Raw genomic sequence first — 23,668 nt, 5'->3', positions numbered from 1 at the left:
ATCGCTTAGCTGGACAATTGGATTCTTTCTGCCTTACTGATTTTAAAACAATGTTTATTTATTGGAGGGTGGGGGAGAAGCAGAGAGAGAGGGAGACACAGAATACGAAGCAGGCTCCAGGCTCCGAGCTGTCAGCACAGAGCCCGACGTGGGGCTCGAACCTACGAACCATGAGATCTTGACCTGAGCTGAAGTCGGACACTTAACTGAGCCACCCAGGTGCCCCTGCCTTGCCCTTTATTTGTACAAATGGTCTGATGTTTGGGACTGATTGGATGGGACAGACAGTAAACATGGCTTCCTCACACAGACCCTTACCTGGGTCTGGACTAGTGCAGAAAACCACATCTTTAATATTGAGAAGACACACTAGCTGGGGATTTCAAGATAAGTTCCCTACAGTAATTTCCAGAAATCATAATGTGCTAATGTGCCATCGAAAGGGAGTATGGGAAAGCCAAGTGACTCTTAACCATGCTTGTATACTGTGTTTTTCTGACACACACACACACACACACTCACACACACACACTGCAAAACCACTACATAAATACCACTCGGATATGGTACAGGCGGTTAGCATAAAAATAATGAGCACTAACACCGCCCTCTTTCCCCAGAGGCTCCCTCCCCAGAGTCCAGCCTGCCCTGGAAATGCACGTCTGCTCGGAACGACGATATGATCATCATCGGCGCCTGTCGTTTTAGGAAACTTGCATACGACTGTTTTCAGCTTTGGCTGAAGTCAACAGACCGCAGAGCTAGTAAATCAAATGCTTCACATGCAAACCACCTCACTCACAATGATGGTGGCCCCCAGTACTTTGGCTTTGTGCCAGAAAGCACTTACCTCAGCCAAACCTACTGGTACCCCAAAACCACCTCCCCGCAGATGCCAGGGCCCCAGCCTCGGCTGTCAGAATCTGCTGCAAGGACTCCAAGCTGGATGTCGTCCCCGTGGGAAGGAAGGGACCCATCTTGTCCTCCAATGCACTTGCGCTTAGAGATATTCTCCCCACAACTGCACCTTACTGGATTTTTTCTACTGGGATTTTTTTGAGCCTTAAAATAAATCCTTCTAGTCTTTGTTTCTTAAGACTATCTTTTTGATAGATCTCTAACAGAATGCCTTAAAAATGTGAAGAAAAGCAGATACGTCACCCTATTAATGTTTACGTACTTCTCTTATACTCAACCGATTGAACACACTGCTTCTCTCCTACGTGTTTGGTACATGTTCAAACACTATGATACTAACTCAACTGTGGCCTTGAGCAAATCCAGGTGGCGGGGGAGGGGTGTGGAGGCAAACCTACCTGGGGAATGCTGCAGGCCATGAGCCTTTGCAGACACCCATCTGCGCCCGGCCTGCGGAGTTCAGCGGCAAAGAGACAGCATCTACTTGCCCGATTGCATGTCTCTGTCAGTCTGCCGGAGCTGAGCCTCACCTCCCCTTTGGGGTGGTTGCTGCCCCAGGCCCATATTCCAGGCTTCACCCCTGCCTCCAGCATTCACTGTTCTCAGTGGATCACCCCTCAGAGCAGCTGGTGGTTGAGGGAACATCACGAATGGTTCCATGGGTGAGCAAGTCCCAGAAGGGCAGGGGGGCCTGGTGAAAAAGTGGGAACTCCTCTGTACCTCTCCAGACTACCTGCTTTCGCTCTGTCCTCAGGACCAAATCCATCCCGACAGATAGCCTCAGACGACTGTCATTACTTTGCCATTTTTTCTAGTTCTGGGAGAGCACCCTGTGGCCTGTCCTCTGTGTCCCCTCTGAAGGCTCAGATGGACTGTCCTCTCTCTGGTTCTCATGGTTCTCTGTTGGTACTTTTCATTTTCTGCCCCCAAGACACTGAGCCCTGGGTCTTCCAGGCCGGATGCCACGGGAATGCTCTATCCCAATGTGTGTCCTACGAATCCTCCGTGGGCATTGCCTTCTTGATGGGCACCTGCCTCAACACAGTCGGAAGTGGCCTCCAGCCGATCTCACCTTGGACGTGTACATGGCACCGTCCAGGGCATGCCCAGCACTGCCCATGCCCGCTCAGGCTGGCAGTCACACGTCTTCGTGGGTCAGATCTCCTGCCCGGTGCTCAGAGCCAAGGTTCCTGTCTGCAGGGACCCAGCTCGTGGCAAGAAAAGATGACCACGGCTTCTCCAACTCCAAACAGAAGCCCTGATTTTCTCATTCCCCGAAATTCCACTGAGCTCTTTCTAGCGACAGAAAAAACTGTGGACACCTAAATAAATAGAAGTACATTAGCCATAATTCATCTGCATGTTTCTGTTACTCTTCTCTGTACTTCACGTTTTTAATAGTTGAAAAGTACACGTTCATGTGACTTCCTAATCCTGCATTCACAGTTCCACCCCAAGGAGATTTCTTTTTTTTTTTTTTAATGTTTATTTTGAGAGAGCACGCATGAGTGAGCAAGCAGGGCAGAGAGAAGGACAGAGAGAGGGAAGGAAAGAAAGAATCCCAAGCAGGCTCCACGCTGTCAGTGCAGAGCCTGACGCGGGGCTTGATCCCCTGAACCGCAAGATCCTGACCTGAGCTGAAACGAAGAATCGGACAATTAACCAAGGGAGCCACCCAGGCATCCCACAAACGGATATCTTAACTCTCTTACATGAGATGTTTTGTGAGCATTGAGGGCTCTCTAAATTCAACACACCCCCTTGGCTGTTTTTGCTGCATTGAGTATAGGGCATGGTGCAGGGATTATTCACGAGCACAGATTTTTACAGTGTTCTTGCGCACTCTCTCTCGCCTGCAGTAGATGCTGGCTTTTAGGCCCACACACATCTGCACCACAGACTATCTGCCCCGAGGTGCTCCTTTGGGAGGCCAAGGACGTGTGGACCTACCCTCGACCCAGACTTCACACGCAAAGCACATGGTATTTGGAGAATGGGGAAGAGTGAGGAACACTCTGGTCCAAATCCGTATCAGAACGGGAGGCCAGAGGGATGTCGCAGCTTGAGAAAGGTCACCCTCTTGCTTGCCATGCTGGGTGAGATGTCCCAAAAGCTTTGTGCTGTCCCTTTCCACATGTGACCTTCTTACCACTGGCCTTAGAAACGGCCAGTCCTTAGCATTGCGGTATCTCGAATTTTAAAAATATCTTCAGTCATTTCTTTCTGGGGCAGGTGAGTCCAGAGGGTGATAGAGTTACTTTGCGCAGTGGCTACAAAAAACAGGATTGACTGTCTCATGAGGCTTATTTGACGGTAATTCTTAAAAAAGAAAGAAAGAAAGAAAGAAAGAAAGAAAGAAAGAAAGAAAGAAAGAAAGAAAGAAAGAAAGAGAAAGAAAGAAAGAAAGAAAGAAGAAAGAAAAAAGAAAGACAAGACAGTGCAGAAGTGCACTGTCTGTCCTTTAGGAAAGGTGTATTTTCTTGAATGGTATTTCCCAGAATAGCTGTCTCTGTGAGAGCTGGTATCCTGCCCGTCCAGAGCCTGGCTCACGACACAGGTCAGCGGGAATGGGGTCCTGCTTGATTCCGTTTACTAAACTTGACCCAGTTGTATATTTGAGTACGAGGTCCTCTGGAGGTAAAATTCAGCATGGACAGCTCCAACCATTAAACGTGGAGAAGCGTGATTTTTCTGCACACATTTGTCCTTGCTATCCACCTGACTGAGCGGGACCTTGACTCAGTCACGCCCTGAGCAAGCAGGTCTGGTGGGGCACACAGGCCATCGTTTGCTCACGGGCTCCCTTCCCCTCTCCCCTTTCCCGAATATTCTTGGTAGAATAACGCCTTCGCCCAGCTCCAACACTGTCTCTAAAAATGCCTCCACTTCACGAAGCTTGAAATCAGACACACGCAATTCTTGGGATCCTGAATTCTTACAGGGGACACTGCAATTATATGCACCCCCCCTGGTGCTCAGGGTTGTGGACTTCCCAAGAGCAGGAAGGGGCACTGTCTCCCACTGTTGTCCCGGCATGATCTGCATTTCTGGCCCCGCAACAGGACACACCCTTGGGCTTATTCCCTTCCTCGTTTGTTGGTTTGCTGTGTTTCTGAGGATGGAATAACCCAAGGCATCAAACAGGTCATCCCCAGGGCCTGGAGAAGAATGAAGAACTAGGGTCTTGTCCCTTTAAGGTATGAGTTCTTCTGGTGTTTTAATCCCCCTCTGCCTGGTGACCATTCACTGGTGCCTGGAACGCATTAGGTGATCATTCTTGAACTGCAGCCTTACACCATGTGGAGACAGACACGTCTGGAAGGCCCATGGGGGCTAAACAGCAAAGAGGATTAAAACAGTCCTAATTAAAACTGCTCATTACCTTTCTCGTGCTTTGAAAGTGTTCTGAAAAGTAACATGTACACTCAGCCACAGGCTAATCCATCACTGTAAGTCTCTAAGATTACTTGTGCAGTGCGCCTCTCTGACAGTGCTACACACCAGAACAGCAGACTGGGTGTGGGCGTCTGGAACGACACAACCGGGTTCATCTTTCTGCTGGCTTGCCCGCGTGCCCAGCCTGAAGGACACCTGCCCGCAGGCACAGCTGCCATTCTGAGTGACGCCTCCGTCATCTGCGGCTCTGGGCTGCAGCCCTGAGTCACTACGTTACCGCAGGGCAATGGCTCCAGTCACAGCCTTGGTGCCGGGGGGGGGGGGGGGGGGCTCAGGCTCCCATCTGAGACTCGGGGAGAGGCTTCTCTGTCAGCACTGTTGGTTTCTCAGAAGTGTCCAATGACACTCCAGAGGTCTGAACCAAATCAGGCCAGTTTAAGAGCAGCCACACGGCTCGCGCGGTCCCACAGGACACCACGGCCTATTTATTTCTGTGTGTCATCATCCCATGGAAATCTGGGTGCTTGCTGATCTGCAAGTGCTGGAGGAGAACATGATCTTTTCCTTGTCAGCCGTGGGCAGGGCCCGACGTGTCCTGCGAGGCCGTTCGGAGCCTGCTTGGCACCTGGGACCTCGCAGTGGCATGTGTGGGCCTGCAGCATCTGGCTCGGCCATCCCGGGGAGAGGGACAGGCTGACCTCCACACCAGGGCGCACACGGGAGTAACCCCAGTGGTGTTCCTGTTTGCCGAGCTGCAAAGGACCCGGCAGCCCTGGAAAGGAGGGGTGAGGGCACACCCCCCCAAGAGTGCCCCAGAAGTGGGGGCACACCTCATGAGTGTGGGGCCTTTTAAGAAGTCTCTTCAAAGGCAATATGTGCAGTCCATCTAACATCCTAAGATAAAAGAGGAGGGTAGAAAAACAGCTAGCATCATTCGTGTGAAACGCGAAGGAGAAAATGAAACGGTTTTGCCCCAGGCTTATTTGACAATGGAATATTTACATTTTTCTGGGTTTTTAATTTTTTTTTAATGTAGATTTTTTGAGAGAGAGAGAGATGAGGACAGAGGATCTGAAGCAGGCTCTGTGTTGACAGCACAGAACCCGACATGGGGCTCAAACCCACGAACCGTGAGATCATGAGCTGAGCTGAAGTGGGACGCTTCACTGACTGGGCCACCCAGGCGCCCCTCCATCTATCTGTTTTTTAAAATGAGGGCTTTAATTCCCTTATCGCTCCAGTTTGATGAGAGCAGGGCCCCAGCCTCGCACGTGTATGGGGTCAGGGACCATCTGTGAGGGACAGATGTGAGGCCAGGTGTGGGCCCCAGAGAAGAGTCCGTGTCCGTCTACAGTGAGCAGCTACTGCTGTGCTCCACGCTGTTTCTTTCATGATGAAAACTGATGTTGTCATATCTAGCTTTTTGTGTTGTGTGTGTGTGTGTGTGTGTGTGTGTGTGTTTTGGGGGGGGAGCAGAAATCAAGATTTTAACGCACAATCTCCTGTGTTTTAAATGGTGGGCGCTTCCCTAGTAGTTAAGATTTGTTGAGAGCTGGCCATCGTTCTAAAGGCTTTACAGGTACTCACAAGTGTAAGTCTCAAAACCACCTTTGTTCTCAAGATACAACTCTGGCACAGAGAGGTGGCTAAGATGCCCAAGGCCACCGGCTCCGGTCTGCACTCCTAACAGCCTACGCTAGACTTGAGTGGTTGTGGTTGATACGCCTTAGCATCTGGGTTGCCTGGGAGATGGACCCCGACCTAGCATCTGGGTTGCCTGGGAGATGGACCCCGACCGTCCAATCAAACATGGTAATCCTGTCCTCCTTGCTGGCGATTGGCCTATGCATTTTAGCGGCAGCCAGTGAGTGCATGGTGCTCCCAGAGCCTCCGTGATTGGTTCGAAATTCTCACTCATGGCAGAGTTTGGGTTAAGAGCCTGCCCAACCTCTAGAATTGCGGCAACATACAGACTTCTTTGCGGATTAGGCCAGCTTGAGTTGCTCTGTTTATCGGCAAAAGCGTACTGATTCACCGGCAAACACCCTTCTGGGTATACATCCAAAAGAATTGCAAGTAGGATCTCCATGACATATCTGGACTCTGTGTTCATTGCGGCACTATGCACGGTTGCCAAGAGTCGAAAGCATCCCGATGCCTACCAACAGGTGAATGGATAAATGAGATATGGTTACTCATAGATGGAATATTGTTCAGCCTTAAAAAAAAGGGGGGGGGGGCTTGGGTGGCTCAGTCAGTTAAGTGTCCTACTTCCGACTTTGGCTCAGGTCATGATCTCACGTTGGTGGATTTGGGCCCCACATTGGGCTCTGTGCTGACAGCTCAGAACCTGGAGCCTCCTTCAGATTCTGTGTTCCTCCCTCCTTCTGCACCTCCCATGCTCATGCTCATGCTCTGTCTCTCAATAATAAAAACGATTAAAAAAAAAGTCCTGTCCCATGCCACAACATGGATGATCCTTGAGGACATTGTGCTACATGAGATCAGAGAGTCACAAAGAGACAAATGCTGTAGCTTTCTGCCTCCCGAGATTCCTAGCTTAGTAAAGGTCACGGAAACATGACGTAGAATGGTGGGCACCAGGGGCTGGGGGAGGGGGCAAAGGGGAGCTGGTGTTGAACGATTATAACATTTTGGGTTGGCACCATGTCAAAGTTCTGCAGATCTGCTTTACAACACTGTAAATGCAGTTGCTGTCACTGCCCTGGGGACTTAAAAATGGTTATGACGTTAATGTTGTTTTTGATTGCAACCAAAAAGAGACAAAGCCTAAAAACTGACTCGGCAGGTTTGGCAAACAATGGAGAGGCAGCCCAGCTTGGCTCGGAGCAGAGTCCCTGGCCTGTCGGCCACACAGCCCGTGACCCCCCAGGTTAGCATGTGGGCCCCATTTCCTCAGAAACCCTCCCCATGGGGAGAAGCCAGTGACTACCTGCATCTGCTGGGATGGACGGGATTGGAGATGTGAGACTTGCGTGAATCACACGGGTCTCAGGAGCAACCTCTAGAAGTTGGCACACGTAAAGCGCCGTCACCGAGGTACGATGCACACAGAGTGTAGCGGGACAACAAGAGGGTGTGTTGAGCTTATTATGAACTATCTCCAAAGCCACGGTATTTCTTTTTCTGTTTTGTTTTGCTTTGTTTTGCTTTGTTTTGTTTTCAACGCTGTCATGGCTTTATTCAAAACACAGTTGCACAAAAGTATTAACTTCAAAGTTTTTTTTTTAAGGACAGTTTTGAGGAATTTAACACACTATATACATACCGGCATACAAAGAACATTAAAATAGGACCAAAAACTTCTACAAAATATAAAATCCACCCTTACTTATTTGCATGAAAATACCACCCACAAAGCTAAATAAGTCTTGAAAAGTCATTTGGAGGCTCCGAATGTTGTTTCCAAACCAAAGAACTCTAATTTCGATTGCACAGTAAGGTGATTGATAAGAAAGTCAATATATAGATTTCATTTTAAAAATAAGTATTTTATAGTCTGGCATATATTATGTGATGAGAATTCTTCGGGACTACAACAGAGCATTTCAAATGTTAAAAAGGAGTAAAATGTTAGCCTTTTGGAGATTCCAATCCCTCTCCCCCCACCTAACCCCCCCATGAAACTTATTCCATGAGTTTATTTCAGTCACTTCTGCACCTTTGTTAGTTTACCCACAAATAACTTTGTAAATTTTACTCTAAAACCCCAAGTTAAACATTTGAAACTAAAAAAGAACCAGTTCTTCACTCAGTAATTTAAATGTGCCCCAGTTACTTCAATTAATTTGCTGATGCTAACTTTAGAAAAACTTCCAGATATCCAAAACAAAGTGGAAAAACATTTAGATGGCCAAGATTGCAAAAGCAATGGCCTTGACCACGGAGCCTCCACAATAAAAACAGGGATGTACTTGTCTATCGTTATTATATTTAGAAGCCATATGTAGAAACATGTGATTCGTCCCGAAATATTTTTCGATTTTTAATCGACATCCACTTGAAACCAAATCTTAAGTTTTAATATTGATTTAGTTTCAAACATTTTCCAACTGCCCAGTATATTCCAGTTAAAAGCTCTATCTGGTAATTCCTTAAAGCTATAGGAAGAATAATTAAAGGTTCTACTCAGAAAAGTTAGAAATATTTTGCAGTGTGGTATCTAAATCATTTGGGAAGCGAACTTGAAAATTTGACTTGAACGTCTTGTTCATTATCAACAGGCAATTGTTCTGACTTTTGAGGAATATTACTACTGCTTCCGAAAGCCTCCTCTGCTTTTTTTTCCTTCATCCTAATAATACAATCTGTACATCTTGTCAATGAAAAATGACTTACAGTAAGCAGGACCTGTTGCATAAAAGTGTACTGGTAATAACACTCGTATCTCAGAAAGTACTCAGGTTCTTTCACTTAGCTTGTTTGAAACAGAAGTCTGAAAAGGTGGCTGAGGTATAAAAGACTAAAGGCTTTCCTGGGTATCACAGAAGGCTCCCAACTTTTTTTTTTTTTTTTTCTTTGAGACGGAGGGAGAGGAGTGAAACAAGAAATGAAAGTGATCATAAAGGAATTTCTGAGAGGAAAAGAAAGAATGCATTTAAAAACAAACCAAAATAACCAACCCCTCTGCATGTTGTGATCTTCAGCTTGAGAAAAAAAAAAGGGGTCTTGCCCGCATGTCTCTGAGCTTTGTGCAAGCAATTTTCCTTCAAAAACACGATCTTTAGTTAGTCACCTGACTTGAAAAGGTTTCAGAAGCCTCCACAAAAGCCATTAACTATACTGTTAAGTAGAACCTTTACTATTCTGCTCCTACTTTNAATTTTTTCTCTACATACAGTATGATCATTAACAGACTAGTAAATCTTATTTGGAATGATAAGGCAAAAATAGTAAAACCACACTTTTCCTATAAAAAGTTACGGGTTATTTTCTGGAGGGTTCACTATGGTACATGAAGAAACAAAAAAGATGTGATCACTCTATTGCACAGCCAGGACCTCTAGGGAATCTGGTCTTAGAATGATCTAGTCGTCGTCTTTGTCTCCATCATCTTCCGCACCCCGTTTCCCTTTCTCCCCTCGAAGTCCCTCTTCTTCATCCTCTTCCTCTTCTTCCCCTTCTTCAACATAGTCATCATCTTCTTCTTCATCCTGGATTTCTTCTTTCATCAAGTAGGAGAGGCCCACTTCCTCTTCCTCTCCCAGTTCTGAGCCTGCTTCGTCTTCCTCCTCCTCCTCCTCCTCCTCCTCATAGCCTTCAGGTGGACCAGCTTCATGTTCCTCTTCATCTTCATCATCTTCATCTCCGTCCTCATCATCATCCTCTTCTGAGTCCGGAGCCTCATTATCTTCCTGATCAAGTCTGTCTAAGTAGGTGACTTGCTGCAGCAGCTCAAAAATACTTTCTCCATAATCCTCCAGGTTCGCGATCTCACCGTTAAACAAGTCAAGGCTTTTCAAATTCTGAAGATTCTGCAGAGCTTCTACTGTACTGAGGTCTTTGATTTTGTTTCCGCTCAGATTGAGGTAGGTAAGATTTGGACATTTCTCGGCCAGGACTTCCGAGCCTCCCGAAATTATATTGTCACTAATTTCCAACTCTCGAAGTTTAGTTAAGCTGGGCCGCCGGGCCAGTGAACTTAGCTCCACGTTAGCCACACTCAGAAACTCTAGTTTTGTAAAAGTATCATTCAGGCCCTCGATTTCCCCATTGACACATAGGCAATTATCAAGGACGAATTCTGTCACCCCCTCCGGGGCTCTGTTCCTTAACTCCAGGTTAATCCTCTTCTTCATCTCCATGTCTTCCTCTTGCTCTTCTGCTACTCCTCCCTTCCCTTACCCTTTCCTGCCTTTCCCACTACCCCCAACCCTTAACTTGTAAAAGATGTGGAAATGAATGAAAAGAAAAGCAAATATAAATGCCCACCACCACCAGATAGGTGTGGGGGAGAAAGAAGAGAAGAGCAAATGGAGTCCAAGGAGTTGGGACTCTAACTCGACTGTCCCCACCTCCTTGTCCACACACTCGTGCGCACTCACATGCACTCTCGCGCGCACTCACACGCACACACACGCGCGCGCACACACACACACACACACACACACACACACCCGCAGTTCCTTCCCCTTCAATGGCTGCTGCGAGACTGAGCCCCAAAGCCCCGTATTTCTGAGGCGGCTAAGAGACTGGACAGGTTTGGGGTGTGTGTGTGTGTGTGTGTGTGTGTGTGTGTGCACGCGCACGCATGTGTATGCACATTCCCAGATGCCTGGAAGATCCAGGTGAAAGCTGACAGAGGTGTGTGGGGCCCGGGGATGAGGACAAGGATCAGGGACATTTAGTTTGGGGACTGTGAAGGAAAGCAGAGCTCTGCTCTTGGGCGGCAGGAATATTTCCGAAGGACTCTTGGCTCGGCCCGCCTTCCATGCTGCTATTTGGAAGTGAGGACAGGGGTGTGATGGAGCCACAGATGATACTCGGTGAGCTGCGTGGCAAGGATGCAGTTTGAGGTCGGGGCAGAGACAGGACACGCATGCAGTGGTGGCCCGTCCGTGGCACCAGGTAGCATGGGCCATGGCCTGTGATGGGCAAAATGGGCCCCACGGGAGACAGAGGCGGCGAGGCTGGGCATGCGTGCTACCCCATGCTCCTGCTGTGGGCACAGCTCAGACCACGCAGCCTGTGTGTCCCCCCGGCCAACTGCCCCCCGTTCTGGGCTGAGCGGTGTTCCCTCTAAGTCTGGATGTATCCAACTCCAGCACCTCAGAACGTGTCTGTATCTGGATGAGGTCTTTACAGAAGTAATTAAGTTAAAATGAGGCCCCTAGGGTGGGTCTTGGCCCTAATGACCGGTGTCCCTGTAAGAAGGGGACACCGAGGTGTGTACCTGCATGGGAATCCGTGTGAGGACATAGTAAGGAGTATGGCGAGCCAAGGGGAGGGGTCCCAGGAAACCAGCCGTGTGGGGCACCTTGACCTCGGACTCCCAGCCTCGAGAGCGGCGAGGCTAGGGTGTCTACTGTTTGGGTGGCCCAGGCTGTGGGGTCACAGCGGCCCGAGCAGGCTCAGACACCCGGGCACGTGCTGCTGTGACGAAAACACTGAAGCAGCAGGCAGCCTAGTACAATCTGTGAGCCTGAGAGATGCTACCACAAGGTGACTGTCCGGATGGTGTTTGGGGTCCTCCAACCTCCTTCTGTGCTGGGCCCCCCTTCATGGTGCTTTTGTGTGGCCCATCCTTTCTCTCAGCTGAGGGTTTCCCCGACGGCTCTGCTCATAGCTGTTGGCTCTGGGGTGGGCTTCCAGCGAGAGAGACCAACACACACACACACACACCCCGCCCAGTGCAAACAGCAGGTCCTGATGCCTGTCCTCTACGGACACACAGACCAGGCTGCAGGGTTCAAGTCCTGCCTGATGTCAACTTGCTCTTGCGCCCGGCCTCCGTCACATTTCCTATCACGTCTGTGCCTGGGTTTTCTCCTTTGTAAAATGAGAATGTTACCAATAGCAGTGAACTCGTCAAGGAGGGGGCAGCAGGAGAGGGTTAACCCGCAGACATGCAGAGGGCAGTTTTATCCCCTCCGGGGAGGGAACCAGCAAGGACTGAGTCCCCTCCACAGGCACACCCTGCAAACTCCTGCGCCGTCGGCCCTCGCGAGGGCTGTTTCCCCTGCGGCTGGTGCTTTCCGGCCACCAGGCAGCCAGGTGGGTGTAGGTGCAGGTGCTGAGGGGAGGCGAGTGATGGGGCTGGAGTGCACTGCGGGTTGTGCGGGACTGCTGCCTGTGCGAGTGCCCATCGTCACCACGAAGGGATCGTGTTCTCCTTAATTCTGTGGTAAGGTAGGCGCTGCAGGGAGGGCGGAGCGGTCAGGTTCATGATCCTTGTACACGTGTGCAGCTGAGCCTGCAGCATGGCCATTATTACCGCGAGCCATTCTGACCTGTCCACACGTATCGGAAGACTGGGTGGACGAATGACGGGTTGATGGGCAGATGGACAGATGTAGAGGAGCAGATTGAAATACGGAGATAATTACGAATACGCACACCGCCATATCCTTGTTCCCTTTTGGGTCCCGTCACCCCATCAGCAAGAGGAAATGAGACTCTGGATCCTGACCCGTGTGATGGCGGGCAAGGGCCTACGCTATTCTGGTCTCACTTTCCCTACTTTGTGCACAGAGGAGGCTCAACCCTATGAACCGGTCATTGAAGTCTGCTCTGTCCGTGCATCTGTCCGGCTGCAGCATAATATTGGAATAAACTTGATGCCCTGACGTTTGTCATTTGAACCTTTGTTCACACTGATGACTGTCCTACGATGGGATAATCAGGGCTCCCCCTGGTGGTTGAAATAAGCAGGGACAGGCACTCCTTGCTCTGGAAGTTGGATGGATGGTGGCAATAAACTGGCCCCTAGGGTGCTTGCTAACCTAGGAACTGGGGCGGGGTCAGCGGTTGGCTGGCCCCTGCAGTGCAGCTCCTCGCCTCTCCCGAAATGGGCAGGTGGGCTCCTCTGGGCTAAATTCACCCAGTGTTTGGCTTCATTCACACACTCATACTTCTTCAGCAGGAGAAAATTATGCAGTTGAGAACAATCTTTTCGCTTCCTCTTGAAACTCTGGATAGAGGAGGAAGAGTTCAAGGGCTTGTGTGTGCACAAGCATGTGTGTGTGGACATGTCCCCTATAATGCATGCAAACCACTGCTTTGACCAAGAATGTTGTGACTAGTTCCTTCCGGTCAGATTTCTAGGCAACCAACTCTATCACAGATGTCATCGATTCGAACACTTGATGTTCTACATTTGAACAATTCCTTGGTCAATTACAGAGCTTTACTTCTCAATTAATTTACAATTTTGACTTTTAAAAATTATACTTTGCTACGGGGTGTCCGGGTGGCTCAGTCAGTTAAGCATCTGACTTCGGCTCAGGTCATGGTCTTGTGGTTCAAGAATTTGAGCCCCGTGTCGGGCTCTGTGCTGACAGCTCAGAGCCTGGAGCCTGCTTCAGATTCTGTGTCTCCCTCTCTCTCCGAGCCTCCCCATTCATGCTCTGTCTCTCAAAAATAAATAAACATTAAAAAAAAAATTTTTTTTAGTTATACTTTGCTAGCTTTTCCCATTGGAGTTGCAGAACAGTCCTAAGGTTATCTGCGCAGTTAACCTTAACGTTATCTGTATAACGTTTCATTTGTGTGTGTACACACACGTACAGATTGAAAACACAAAGGGACACGGGGATGCTGGCTGCTTGCTGTCTTGATCGTGCCAGTGGCTTCACAGGTGTATACAGGTTTTCGTGTGTGTATGTGCCAATTATATGTCAGTGAAACCGTTAATAAAGAAGACACAAAAACTATTAAATCCCATCAACTTTCTCTCTCTACTTCGACTTGCAGTATTCAATGCAGACTTATTCCAGCACTAGAGACTGAAAGTCTCAATCTAAAACTGTTCTCTTAGGGGCACCTGGGTGGCTCAGTCGGTTAAGCGTCCAACTTCGGCTCAGGTCATGATCTCATGGTTCGTGGGTTCAAGCCCCGTGTCGGGCTCTGTGCTAACAGCTAGCTAAGAGCCTGAAGCCTGCTTCGGATTCTGTGTCTCCTCCTCTCTCTCTGACCCTCCCCTGCTCACGTTGCCTCTTTCTCTCTCAGAAATAAATAAAACATTAAAAAAAAATAAAACTGTGCTCTTATATTCACTGAACCTAACTCAGTCTTCACACATGACCTATGTGTCACAGCAATGAGAGGGACAGGAAAGGGGCTGGCACACACTCAGAAGGCAAGTGCTGCCTTCTAGCACCTTCCCCCTGCTGGTTTTGTCAACACTGTGCCTGCAGGGCAGACCTGGGGCTTGGCCTACTTGAGAGAAGAGGGGCCAAGAAACTTGACCCAGAGAGGTTGTAAATCCAACACCACAGGATTAGGCAGAAGTGTCAATGAGAAAAATGGGCCAGAGGCACAAATGCTCTTTACTCCCAAGAATTACATTTTCTCTCACTGTTCTGGAAACGGCGGCTCTACAAGTTTTGCCATTCACCTCTCCACTTCTGCCCATGTAGAGTCAGGAGACTGGAGTTGTGGGGCAAATCTGGCTTCATAGTGGCAACGCTGCTCAGCCCAGGGGACATGTCTGGAGGCCAGATATGGTGACCTGCCATCCATTTTCTCCTTTTAATTTGGAACTTGTGCTAATCAGGAAGTCCTTATATTCCTCATTTGCCACTTCTTATTCAAAAGGAAGACCTTTTCTCATCAATACTAGTTCCTCACAAGCCAAAGAAGAGAGGATGCTGCACCCTAGTTACTGTGTTCTAACTCAGATAATACGTTTGGCTGTTCACCACTCCCACCCACCCCCATTTTACTCCCTAAAGACTGGAGGGCAGATTTATCGCCCTGGAAGAAATGTAGCCAGTCTAAATAATCTGAGTACCTTTCATCTCTTTCTATTTTCTTCTTTGCCGAAGGAGATGGGAAGATACAGCCTTCTGACATTTACACAGCTTCAACCTTCGTAATAAAAATGTATTATATTCTTAAGAAAGAGGAGGGTTATAGAAAGCCTCGGAGGGCAAGATAAACACAGAATGTGATGATAAATTTAATCGCACAGTTTCCAGCGAAGAGATTTTTTGGTAGAAGTGTTACCAGTCCTGTGTTTCTATGGGTGACAAATGAGCGTGGGCACAACAAAATAAACCACAAATACGCCGCGGAGAACTCCAAGACTCATTTCCTTTAAGACTTAGAGCTTCGTCTTCACTGCAGCGTTTGAAGTTTGCTTATTGTTGTTTTACCATGGTGACCAGTAAGAGCCAGAACTATTTTGAGTTTTTCTCCTGATCCACATTCCTCGGATATGAATGATGAGGTAGTTAAAACCTGTGCACGCACACAGTCACCCGCACGCGCACACACACTATTCAGGGGGACAGAAGTACGTGCTCTGGGAGTGGATTAACTCCTGGACAATGAAGAATTGGTGTGATTTGGGACACATTCCATACTGTGTCCAGGGCCCTTATCTCCTCTCATTCATCTGGAAGAGGTAATCCTATCTCTATTATAAAAAAGGATATCTTGGGGCACCTGGGTGGCTCAGTCGGTTAAGCGTCTGACTCTTGGTTTCAGCTCAGGTCATGATCTCACAGTCATGAGACTGAGCCCCATGTCTGACTCTGCACTGAGTGTGGAGCCTGCTTGGGAGTCTCTTGCCCTCTCTCTCTCGCTGTACTTCCCCTCAACATAAATAAATAAACACTAAAAAAAAAGAAAAGAAAAGCGTATCTTGCTACAGGAAGCGTTAGTCCGCACATGGACATGTTTTGAATCAGATTATGTGAGGAGCCAGATTGCAAAATTGGTGAAGACACTGTATCATGCTGCGAACCCAAATCGTTATGAAAGCCACGATGATGGGCACCTGATCAGCATCACCACAGGGATGCAATGGTGGGTGCAAAATAAAAGTCCAGTGTGTCAACCACATTAAGATTCTCCCGCACTGTTTCACCTGCAGAACTGGAGTATTTCTTTACCGCCAAATAATTTTAGAATCTTCACAGATAGGATTACATGAAATTACAGCACATTCTACTATCGATTGCTGATATGGTCTCCATGATGAAAATGACAGAATTTATGCCAGTTATAGTTGAAAAAAACTTATCATTTTTCTTTCAGCCTAGCACTTGCTATAGAACTGGTATTCCTGAGGGACTCCTCTGTCAACAGTCAGGAGCTAGCCACCACGTCTGCCTGATCTGTGTCTCAGGTTAGAGAATGTGCAGGAACTCAGATTTCTTTTACTGTACCTCTTTTCTTTTTTAAAGTTTATTATTATTATTATTATTTTATTTTGAGAGAGACAGAGACAGTGCGAGCAGAGGAGGGGCAGAGAGAGGGAGGGAGAGAATCCCAAGGAGTCTCCACACTGTCAGCACAGAGCCCAGAGCGGGGCTTGAACTCATGAACTGTGAGATCATGACTTGAGCCGAAATCCAGAGTAGGACGCTTAACCGACTGAGCCATCCAGGTGCCTCTACTGCCTGTAACTCTTGATAGCATGTGTCACATCATGGAGCAAAGATACAGCTCTCCTGTTGACTTCAACGGAGAACGCATAACCCCCAAGGAGGGACGGGTTTGGAGATGAGCCAGAAAGGAAACCCTCCAGTGCTTTGAGGAAAGATGATTCACTGAGTTAATCTGATTCCCAGGAGATTCTAATGCTGGTTTGTACAGTGTCGGGACATAGTAGATGTCTAAATCTTGGTCATTGAATTGTCCTGAATTTTCCCTAATCGTGTTCCGGGCCATCTTGGTGAAAGAGAGCACTGAGGTAAAAATAAAACATCCATGTCTTTGGCTAATTTCGTGGCTGATTCTATTCATCATGTGAATTGATGTAGCTCCATTGAGTTTGCTCCCTACGTCCACACATACACATCTATGTCCTCCATTTTTGAAGAGCTTGATATATGTTCAATTATATTTTATGTTTTCCTAGCCAATATAATTCTATGAGCACTATCACTTTCCCGTTTTCTTTTTTGTCTGAAGATTTTCTACAGTCCTTTTTCTTCAGCGTAATAGCTACTTCTTACACAAATGCTTATTGCTATAATTATATACAATCTTCTACAATCTTAATGTCTGGGTCATAAATCTTGACACTTTCCCCAACATTCAGGCAAACATTATCTTTTCTTGTTTAGACTTTCCCCACTTAATGATTTGAGGCCAAAGTGACTGCTACTTATCAGACAAAAGTTCTTTATTTCAATGCAAAAAAAAAAAAACACACACACACAACACAACAAACAAACAAAACAAAAAGGCACTAACTTGTTCTATGTTTTCTTGTGAGTAATTTCCATAACTTTCTGGGTTGTTTATTCTGCCAACACATGGCACCAGATTAGTTATATATAGCTCTAGCTATATACTTCTGTGAGCGCTAGCTTATATTTTGTAATTATTAATACCAATATCTGCTGTGATAATGCCTACACTAGTCATCGCTAACATGTTTATTGTGATCAACCAGACAACAGTCATACAAATAAAAAACACTTCTTTTTTTCTTCCTTTGAGTAATAACAGTTTAAAAAATCTTTTGGAGAGATACTTGATAAGCTTCTCCGGTTTGAGCGCACTACTGTGCAGCCATCAGAATTCACCGAAGCAAACACGTCTTTCTTCATAAACCCTGAATCTTAATGTGATTCTTCCCACCTGCACTGTCTTCTAACTGCTGAGGTGGCTGATTCTCAATAATTGGCTGGGTTTCTCAGCATGGGAGAGACATCTTATGCTCCAAAAGACAAGGCAACATGACCATGTGGATGGACATGGTTTGTCATACCCTTGAGCATCTTTACTACTTGGACAAACCTCCAGACTAGCATTTGTCAAATGGAATCATGATTGCTTCTTTTCACGGGCATGGGGAGCCACACGTATGTAAAAGCCAAGGGCTAGGGTCACGTGCGTTTCACCGCGCTAGCCCCCAAGTTGGTATGATGCCTACCATCAAGCAAATTCTCAATGTTTGGTGCATAAAGAGGTGGGTGACAACATGAAGTGAGCCACATCCTCCTCCCTCTGCGTTCTTTCTGTAAACTGTCTACATGGTGGAGAACACAGGAATAGGAAAATCTGAAAACCAGTTACAAAACGTTGGGTCCTATCAATCCTTGAAAGTTGTATGTGTGTGTGTGTGTGTGTGTGTGTGTGTATAATGAGTTGTGAGTTCCCACAGACTATGTTTATGGTTCGTTTATTTAGGCACTTAGTTTTACCAGGGAGACAGAATATTTCAGATGTATCTAAATTGACTACACTGGCCAATTTGTGGTCACAGTCTAAAGGCAATTAGAGAAGATACCCTGAGACTGAATGCCACATAAGAGACATGAATTAAGAATCAGAATCAGAGTCAAGCAAGGCTCTGAACAGAGACATACTCATGAACCAACGGAAGGGCCATGTCAGACAGGTCAATGTCATCAACCTGGAATTTACACATACGAGGCTTTACCTCCTGTGAAGAAATATGAATGTCAGTCACACACATCTCTGTTGTTTAGGTGTATGTACATGAATTCTAGCGAAAGTTGAGCGTGGGGGTACAAATGAGCCCTTTGATGCAGACGGGTGGAAGAAGAGGAGAAGGAGAGTCAGGACAGGAGAGGCAAGGGAAAAGTCAGAGGTATGGTGCTCCAGGAAGGGACATCCGTCAGAAACGCTTGGCATGAGCAGGGAATGACGCGCAGCAGTAAACTGTTGGGGGGAAATAAATGGCAAAATATGAACGTAAACTCCGGCAAAATAAATGCCACGTCATCATTCACCTTGAAGCCCCTGGAGACTTAACGCTGCATGAGCAGTGATGGGTGGACCGCATCACGTGATGATTATTTCCTCTATTTCCTCCTTGTCTTTTGTTGATGTCAGTTGTTAAAAAGGTCTATTGATCCCCTAGAAGAACTAGATCATAAGCACCACTGAACTCACTGTTGTCTTCTAGGCTGTCAAATACAGTGACGTGGATTTGCTACAAACCTCTTTAAAAACCTTGCAGGCAGAGACACCCCCCCACTGGTAGGCAAAAGCCATTTGTCACTGCCTGGAAGGATGTCCAAGTACTTGTAGAGCTCCAGGGGGAAACAGATACCATTGTTGCATGATGCTCTGGATGGCAGACCGATCCATCCCAACCTTGATAATGCCCTTCCTGAGGAGGGCTCAGGCATCAACTGAGAAAATACGGATGGATTCTCACTGAGTCAGAGAAAGCCTTCACCTGCACATGCGTGTTGAGATCTACTGTTCTGAAGGAGCAAACCCCTTTTGAGAGGCTTCTCAGTGAGAGACTGACCCATCTGATAAAGGGCTATTCCCTGCCACTAGCTTAAGGCCCTGAGAGCCTCCGGGAGAGGGCTTACAATAAAGAAGGGTTGTGTTTGAATTCACACTGTCTCAGACAAATCCTGAAATAATAACCTAGGAGACGAGTGTCAGCTGGGAAATGCTTCATCCCTATTCTATTCACTCCTGAACTAACCAGGTGACGATATTTAACAATCCTGAAAAATCAAGCTGTCCATGTCTCATTTAGGAGAACTGACATTTACATGAGTTCAGNTAAAAAAAAAAAAGCTTTTCAGGGCGCCTGGGTGGCTCAGTCGGTTGAGCGTCCAACCTCTGCTCGGGTCATGATCTCACAGCTCGTAAGTTCAAGCCCCGCATCGGGCTCTGTGCTGACAGCTCAGACCCTGGAGCCTGCTTTGGATTCTGTGTCTCCCTCTTTCTCTCTCTGCCCCTCTCCCACTCATGCTCTGTCTCTTGAAAATAAATAAGTATTAAAAACAAAAACAAACCAAAAAACCCCTTTTCTGCCTAGCTTGACTTCATGCTACAAGTTAAAGCTTCAAGAGACACAGATACTGGTGGTGATTTGGTGAGTAGCACGGGGCTTGGGAAGTGGCTTATGGAAATCAAAGATAAATTTGCTGTCAGAATTCCTAAATATATTTGCAGTGGTAGGTTGGCAAATGGTTAGTAACCAGCTCTCTAGAAAAAAAAGGGGATCGATCAATCAATCAATAGATAGAAAGTTTTACCGATCTAAAGGATGGGTAACTTACAAGCGATAATAAAAGAATACGATACTCTTTGTTGTAAATGCTACATAACTAACTTATTCTCACAGAAGGCTTTCATTAATTTTTGCCAAATTCTTTCGTCTGTAGCCAACCTGTTATTACTTCTGACAAATGTGTAGTTTTGAAATGAATGTAGACAATATACTGTACTAAGGAGTCAGATGAAAATGGAACCATTAAGACAGAGAGGCTGGGACTTAGCTTTTTTGTCAATCACATGAATGACTTTACTGAGTCAGATCATGGGTTTTGAAAGATGTGAGAAGAGGTTTTTTTTTTCCCACTTTTTTGGGTGTTTTTCACAATGTACTGGCTACAATATGACATGCTTTTATATTTAATCTGTATTAGTAGCATCCTCTAATCATCTCTTATATCCAGGCAATAACACTCTCTTATAACAAGGCAATAAAGAGAGCCGTGGTGTGTAACTTCGGCCAATTTCCTCGGCATAAATACTCCCTCTATGGTTGATTTCCAGCCGCTGAATGTGGCCTTGAGAAGGAGTGTGCAGTAGCATACTGTTATATAGTATATTCACTGTCATAAAATTATTGAGTCACACTGACTCAATGCATGTAAATACGCTAAAAAAATCCAGAAATAGTAAAATGCAGGAAAGTCATTAGGAAGTGACAACATTTCAGTATTGGTTATGTTTGCTTTTAATATTACATATTTGTCAGCTTACATAATTGACTTTTTTAAAATGTTAATTTATTTTGAGAGAGAGAGAGGGTGAGTGCCAGGGAAAGGCAGAGAGAGTGAGGGAGAGAAAATCCCAAGCAGGCTTCGAGCTGTCAGCACAGAGCTCGACAGCAGGCTCCATCTCATGAACTATGAGATCATGATCTGAGCGGAAATCAAGACTCAGACGCTTAACCGACTGAGCCAACCCCCAGGCACCCCCATAATTGACTTTCTCATAATAGTTCTGTTTAGCGATTGGCTCGCAAAATTCCTGAAATTTCAAGCAGTCTGTTCTCGCTGGCTCGTGTGAAGTTATCACTAAATTACTCCATTTTCTCTCAAGACGGGGACACAGCAGCTTGTAAATAAAGCACTAAAAAAGAATCAGCAAAAGAAGTAAGTTCACGGGACTTTTAAAAATACTATCCCTAGCCCTCCTCTGATTCTCGCTGCTTTGCTTGTCAGCAGCGTTTGGTCTTCGGTTTATGTTGGGTGGATTTAATGGTTCGCGAGGTACCATGTTAACAGTCTAGAGATTCGGGTCTATTGTTTTCCCAATGCGCTTCTGTGTAGGGACAGACCTGGCTCCCACAGTCACTGGCTTCCTTCATTTGCTCACTACCCACTTCCTGTTTTCCCAGATGCTCGTCCTTTCCCACGGCTGTGGGAGCGGCCGGGTGGCCGGCCCCCTTGTCCCGGGAAGGGAAGCTGCAGACAAACACCACACGAGAACACGCGCCTTTCCCTGGGCTCGCTCTGAAGGCCGCACACCTGCCAGGCTTCAAGGGCGCTCCCGCCCTGGACAAGACTCCCAGAATTGTACGTGGGTCACAAGCGTGAAGATTAACGGCTTTGTTTTGAAACAGGCAAAGTGTTTGGGTTCAGAGTTTAGGGTGAGAGCTTGGGTGACATTAAGAAGAGGATTGGTCCCAATTTAAGGGACGTCAGCAAAATTCTCGGTCTGTCTTTTCCTGTCTTATGCTCTGTGCTCGGGCAAGCTCATGGCTGATCACGGAGCCAGAACCTTTGGCGAGCATCTGACCCAGCGTGTGGGGATTCGATTACAGCCGTTTGCCAGGAAACCTTGGAGCCATGCCCAGTGTGCTCCTAGATCCTTGCTTCTCCTGCTGAGTCACACTCCCTAAAATGCGAATTATTATTATTTTATGTGTTACATACACACTTTATATATTTTATGACATTACATTAAATGTATTGTATAATATATTTAAATAGATCATATTTCATATGTATTATATTACATTAAAACATTTTAATATATTTTATATATTTATATATTATATTATCCATTATTAATTTTCTATTAAGCACCCTGAAATAACTATTTTGTAACTGAAAATGGCTAGGTGATTTCTCTCGTCTTATTTCCCTATTTTAGAATTTCCTTACAATTCTTTAGAATGGAATACGTACTCACAGATCGAAAACCAATCACCTAGAGGTCACCATGGTGTTGCCAGTGGTGTTTTGACTTGACAGGTCATTTAGATCAGGGGACACGGTCCCATTTTTCCCGTATGCCTTTCAAATCCTTTGTCAATCACCCCAGCAATGGATGGCCAAGGCAAGACTGATTTACTCACACCTGTTCTAGGAAGATGTATAAGAAAATGACCGTCGTGGAATGGTTTAATTTTAAAAATACAAAGCAAATGGCAGATCGGTAATTTGAACTCTCTATGCATTGATCTTTAAGTCTCCAGGGGCTTCTCATGGGACTATGTAAGGGATGACGTGTTAGTAGCCCAGTCATAACCCACTGTGCAAATCTTGTAAACACGCAATCCAGCGAGCCAGTGACAGCCTCCATAACCGTGACTCACAGTGAAGGTGCGACCGACTTCAAATGCCAACAGAAAGCAAGCTGATTAGAAAGGTACAGGGAGAAAATCCATACACACAAGCATATTGGCTTAGGCGTGCACTTGAAACCCCCATGAATGTGATCAGGTGTCCAAAGGTTAACAGGAAAGCTCATTAATACGACACAAACCACACAACACATAGCAGGGGCTCGCTATTCTGCTGTTACTGTAATTATGCTAAGAAGCGCAGCACTTCACCCAAGACATTCATGAGGACCTCTGTGCCGTAAGGCTTTGAGAGGCGACACAGCTTAGTCGTTTTTCTCCTACATGGGCAGTAAGTATATACTGACTCACACTCCACAGACTGTCCCGGCCCCAGCTGCCAGGAAGGAGCTGGAAGCAGGAACTGGGGGAGAGGAGACTCAGTGCCACCCCACGGGATGGCAGGGACCAAGACCTTGAAAGCTGGGCACACACACCTCACACTGGCTCCCAGCCGACTTTGGAAAGGCTGCGTTTTGTCCTGTTGGCAGCTCACTCTACAAGAAATAAAATTATGCTTCTTATAGCAGGAAGTCATCTTATTTATTATTTTTTAAACATTTATTTATTTTGAGAAAGAGAGAGGAAGAGTGAACACAAGTGGGGGAGGGGCAGAGAGGAAGGGAGAGAGAGAATCGCAAACAGGCTCCCTGCTCTAGTCACAGAGCCCGACGTGGGGCTCGATCCCAGGAATCCATGAGATCATGACCTGAATCGAAATCAAGAGCCAGACACTTAACCGACGGACCCACCCTGGCACCCCTGGGAGTATTTTAAATGAGACACAGGACTCCAACGTGGATTGGTCAGACACACTTCTGTTATCCTCTAAGTGGTGAAGATTATGAGGAAACCAGTCTCCAAGTACCAAGTGGGCATGTGCTAACGTCAGGAGCTCTGATCTCCACTCTTCCTCTGGTCTGAAGAAGCAGGAAAGGAGAAATGTAGGCAGAGGCCAGGCATGAAGTGGCCAGTCCTGCCTTGAAAACGTCCCTTGAAGAGGGCGGTCCCTTGGTCAACTCTGAGTTTCAGACGCTTGGCAGTGCCATCTTTAGCCGTCCACTTAATCTCCGCCATTGGAGCACA

General features: G+C 46.7%; 2 protein-coding genes across 3 annotated transcripts in view; both read right to left on the bottom strand.

Annotated features, from left to right (window-relative positions):
• The window catches only part of COBL (cordon-bleu WH2 repeat protein), a 159,960-nt gene that overhangs the window by 36,424 nt on the left and 99,868 nt on the right, over positions 1 to 23,668 (bottom strand). The window lies entirely within an intron of this gene.
• LOC144245781 (acidic leucine-rich nuclear phosphoprotein 32 family member E-like) lies at positions 9,163 to 10,139 on the bottom strand. 2 transcript variants are annotated; one of them, XM_077781117.1, is made up of 2 exons: positions 9,926 to 10,139; positions 9,163 to 9,817 (listed from the first exon to the last, which is right to left on the bottom strand). In XM_077781117.1, exons 1-2 carry the CDS (start codon positions 10,137 to 10,139, stop codon positions 9,363 to 9,365), a joined length of 669 nt encoding a protein of 222 aa, XP_077637243.1. In that variant the 3' UTR covers positions 9,163 to 9,362. The 2 variants fall into 2 exon arrangements, with proteins under 2 accessions (XP_077637243.1, XP_077637242.1); XM_077781116.1 differs by having other exon boundaries at positions 9,163 to 10,139.

The sequence above is a fragment of the Crocuta crocuta genome, unplaced genomic scaffold, assembly GCF_008692635.1.
Source record: "Crocuta crocuta isolate KB4526 unplaced genomic scaffold, BGI_CrCroc_1.0 scaffold108, whole genome shotgun sequence".
Taxonomy (NCBI): Eukaryota; Metazoa; Chordata; class Mammalia; order Carnivora; family Hyaenidae; genus Crocuta; species Crocuta crocuta.
Note: the sequence above shows the minus strand (reverse complement) of the source record. Positions and strands in the feature narration are given on the sequence as shown.

Excerpts from the sequence above, each read along its gene's own strand:
- LOC144245781 (XM_077781116.1), bottom strand. The coding sequence starts at position 10,139 with ATGGAGATGAAGAAGAGGATTAACCTGGAGTTAAGGAACAGAGCCCCG.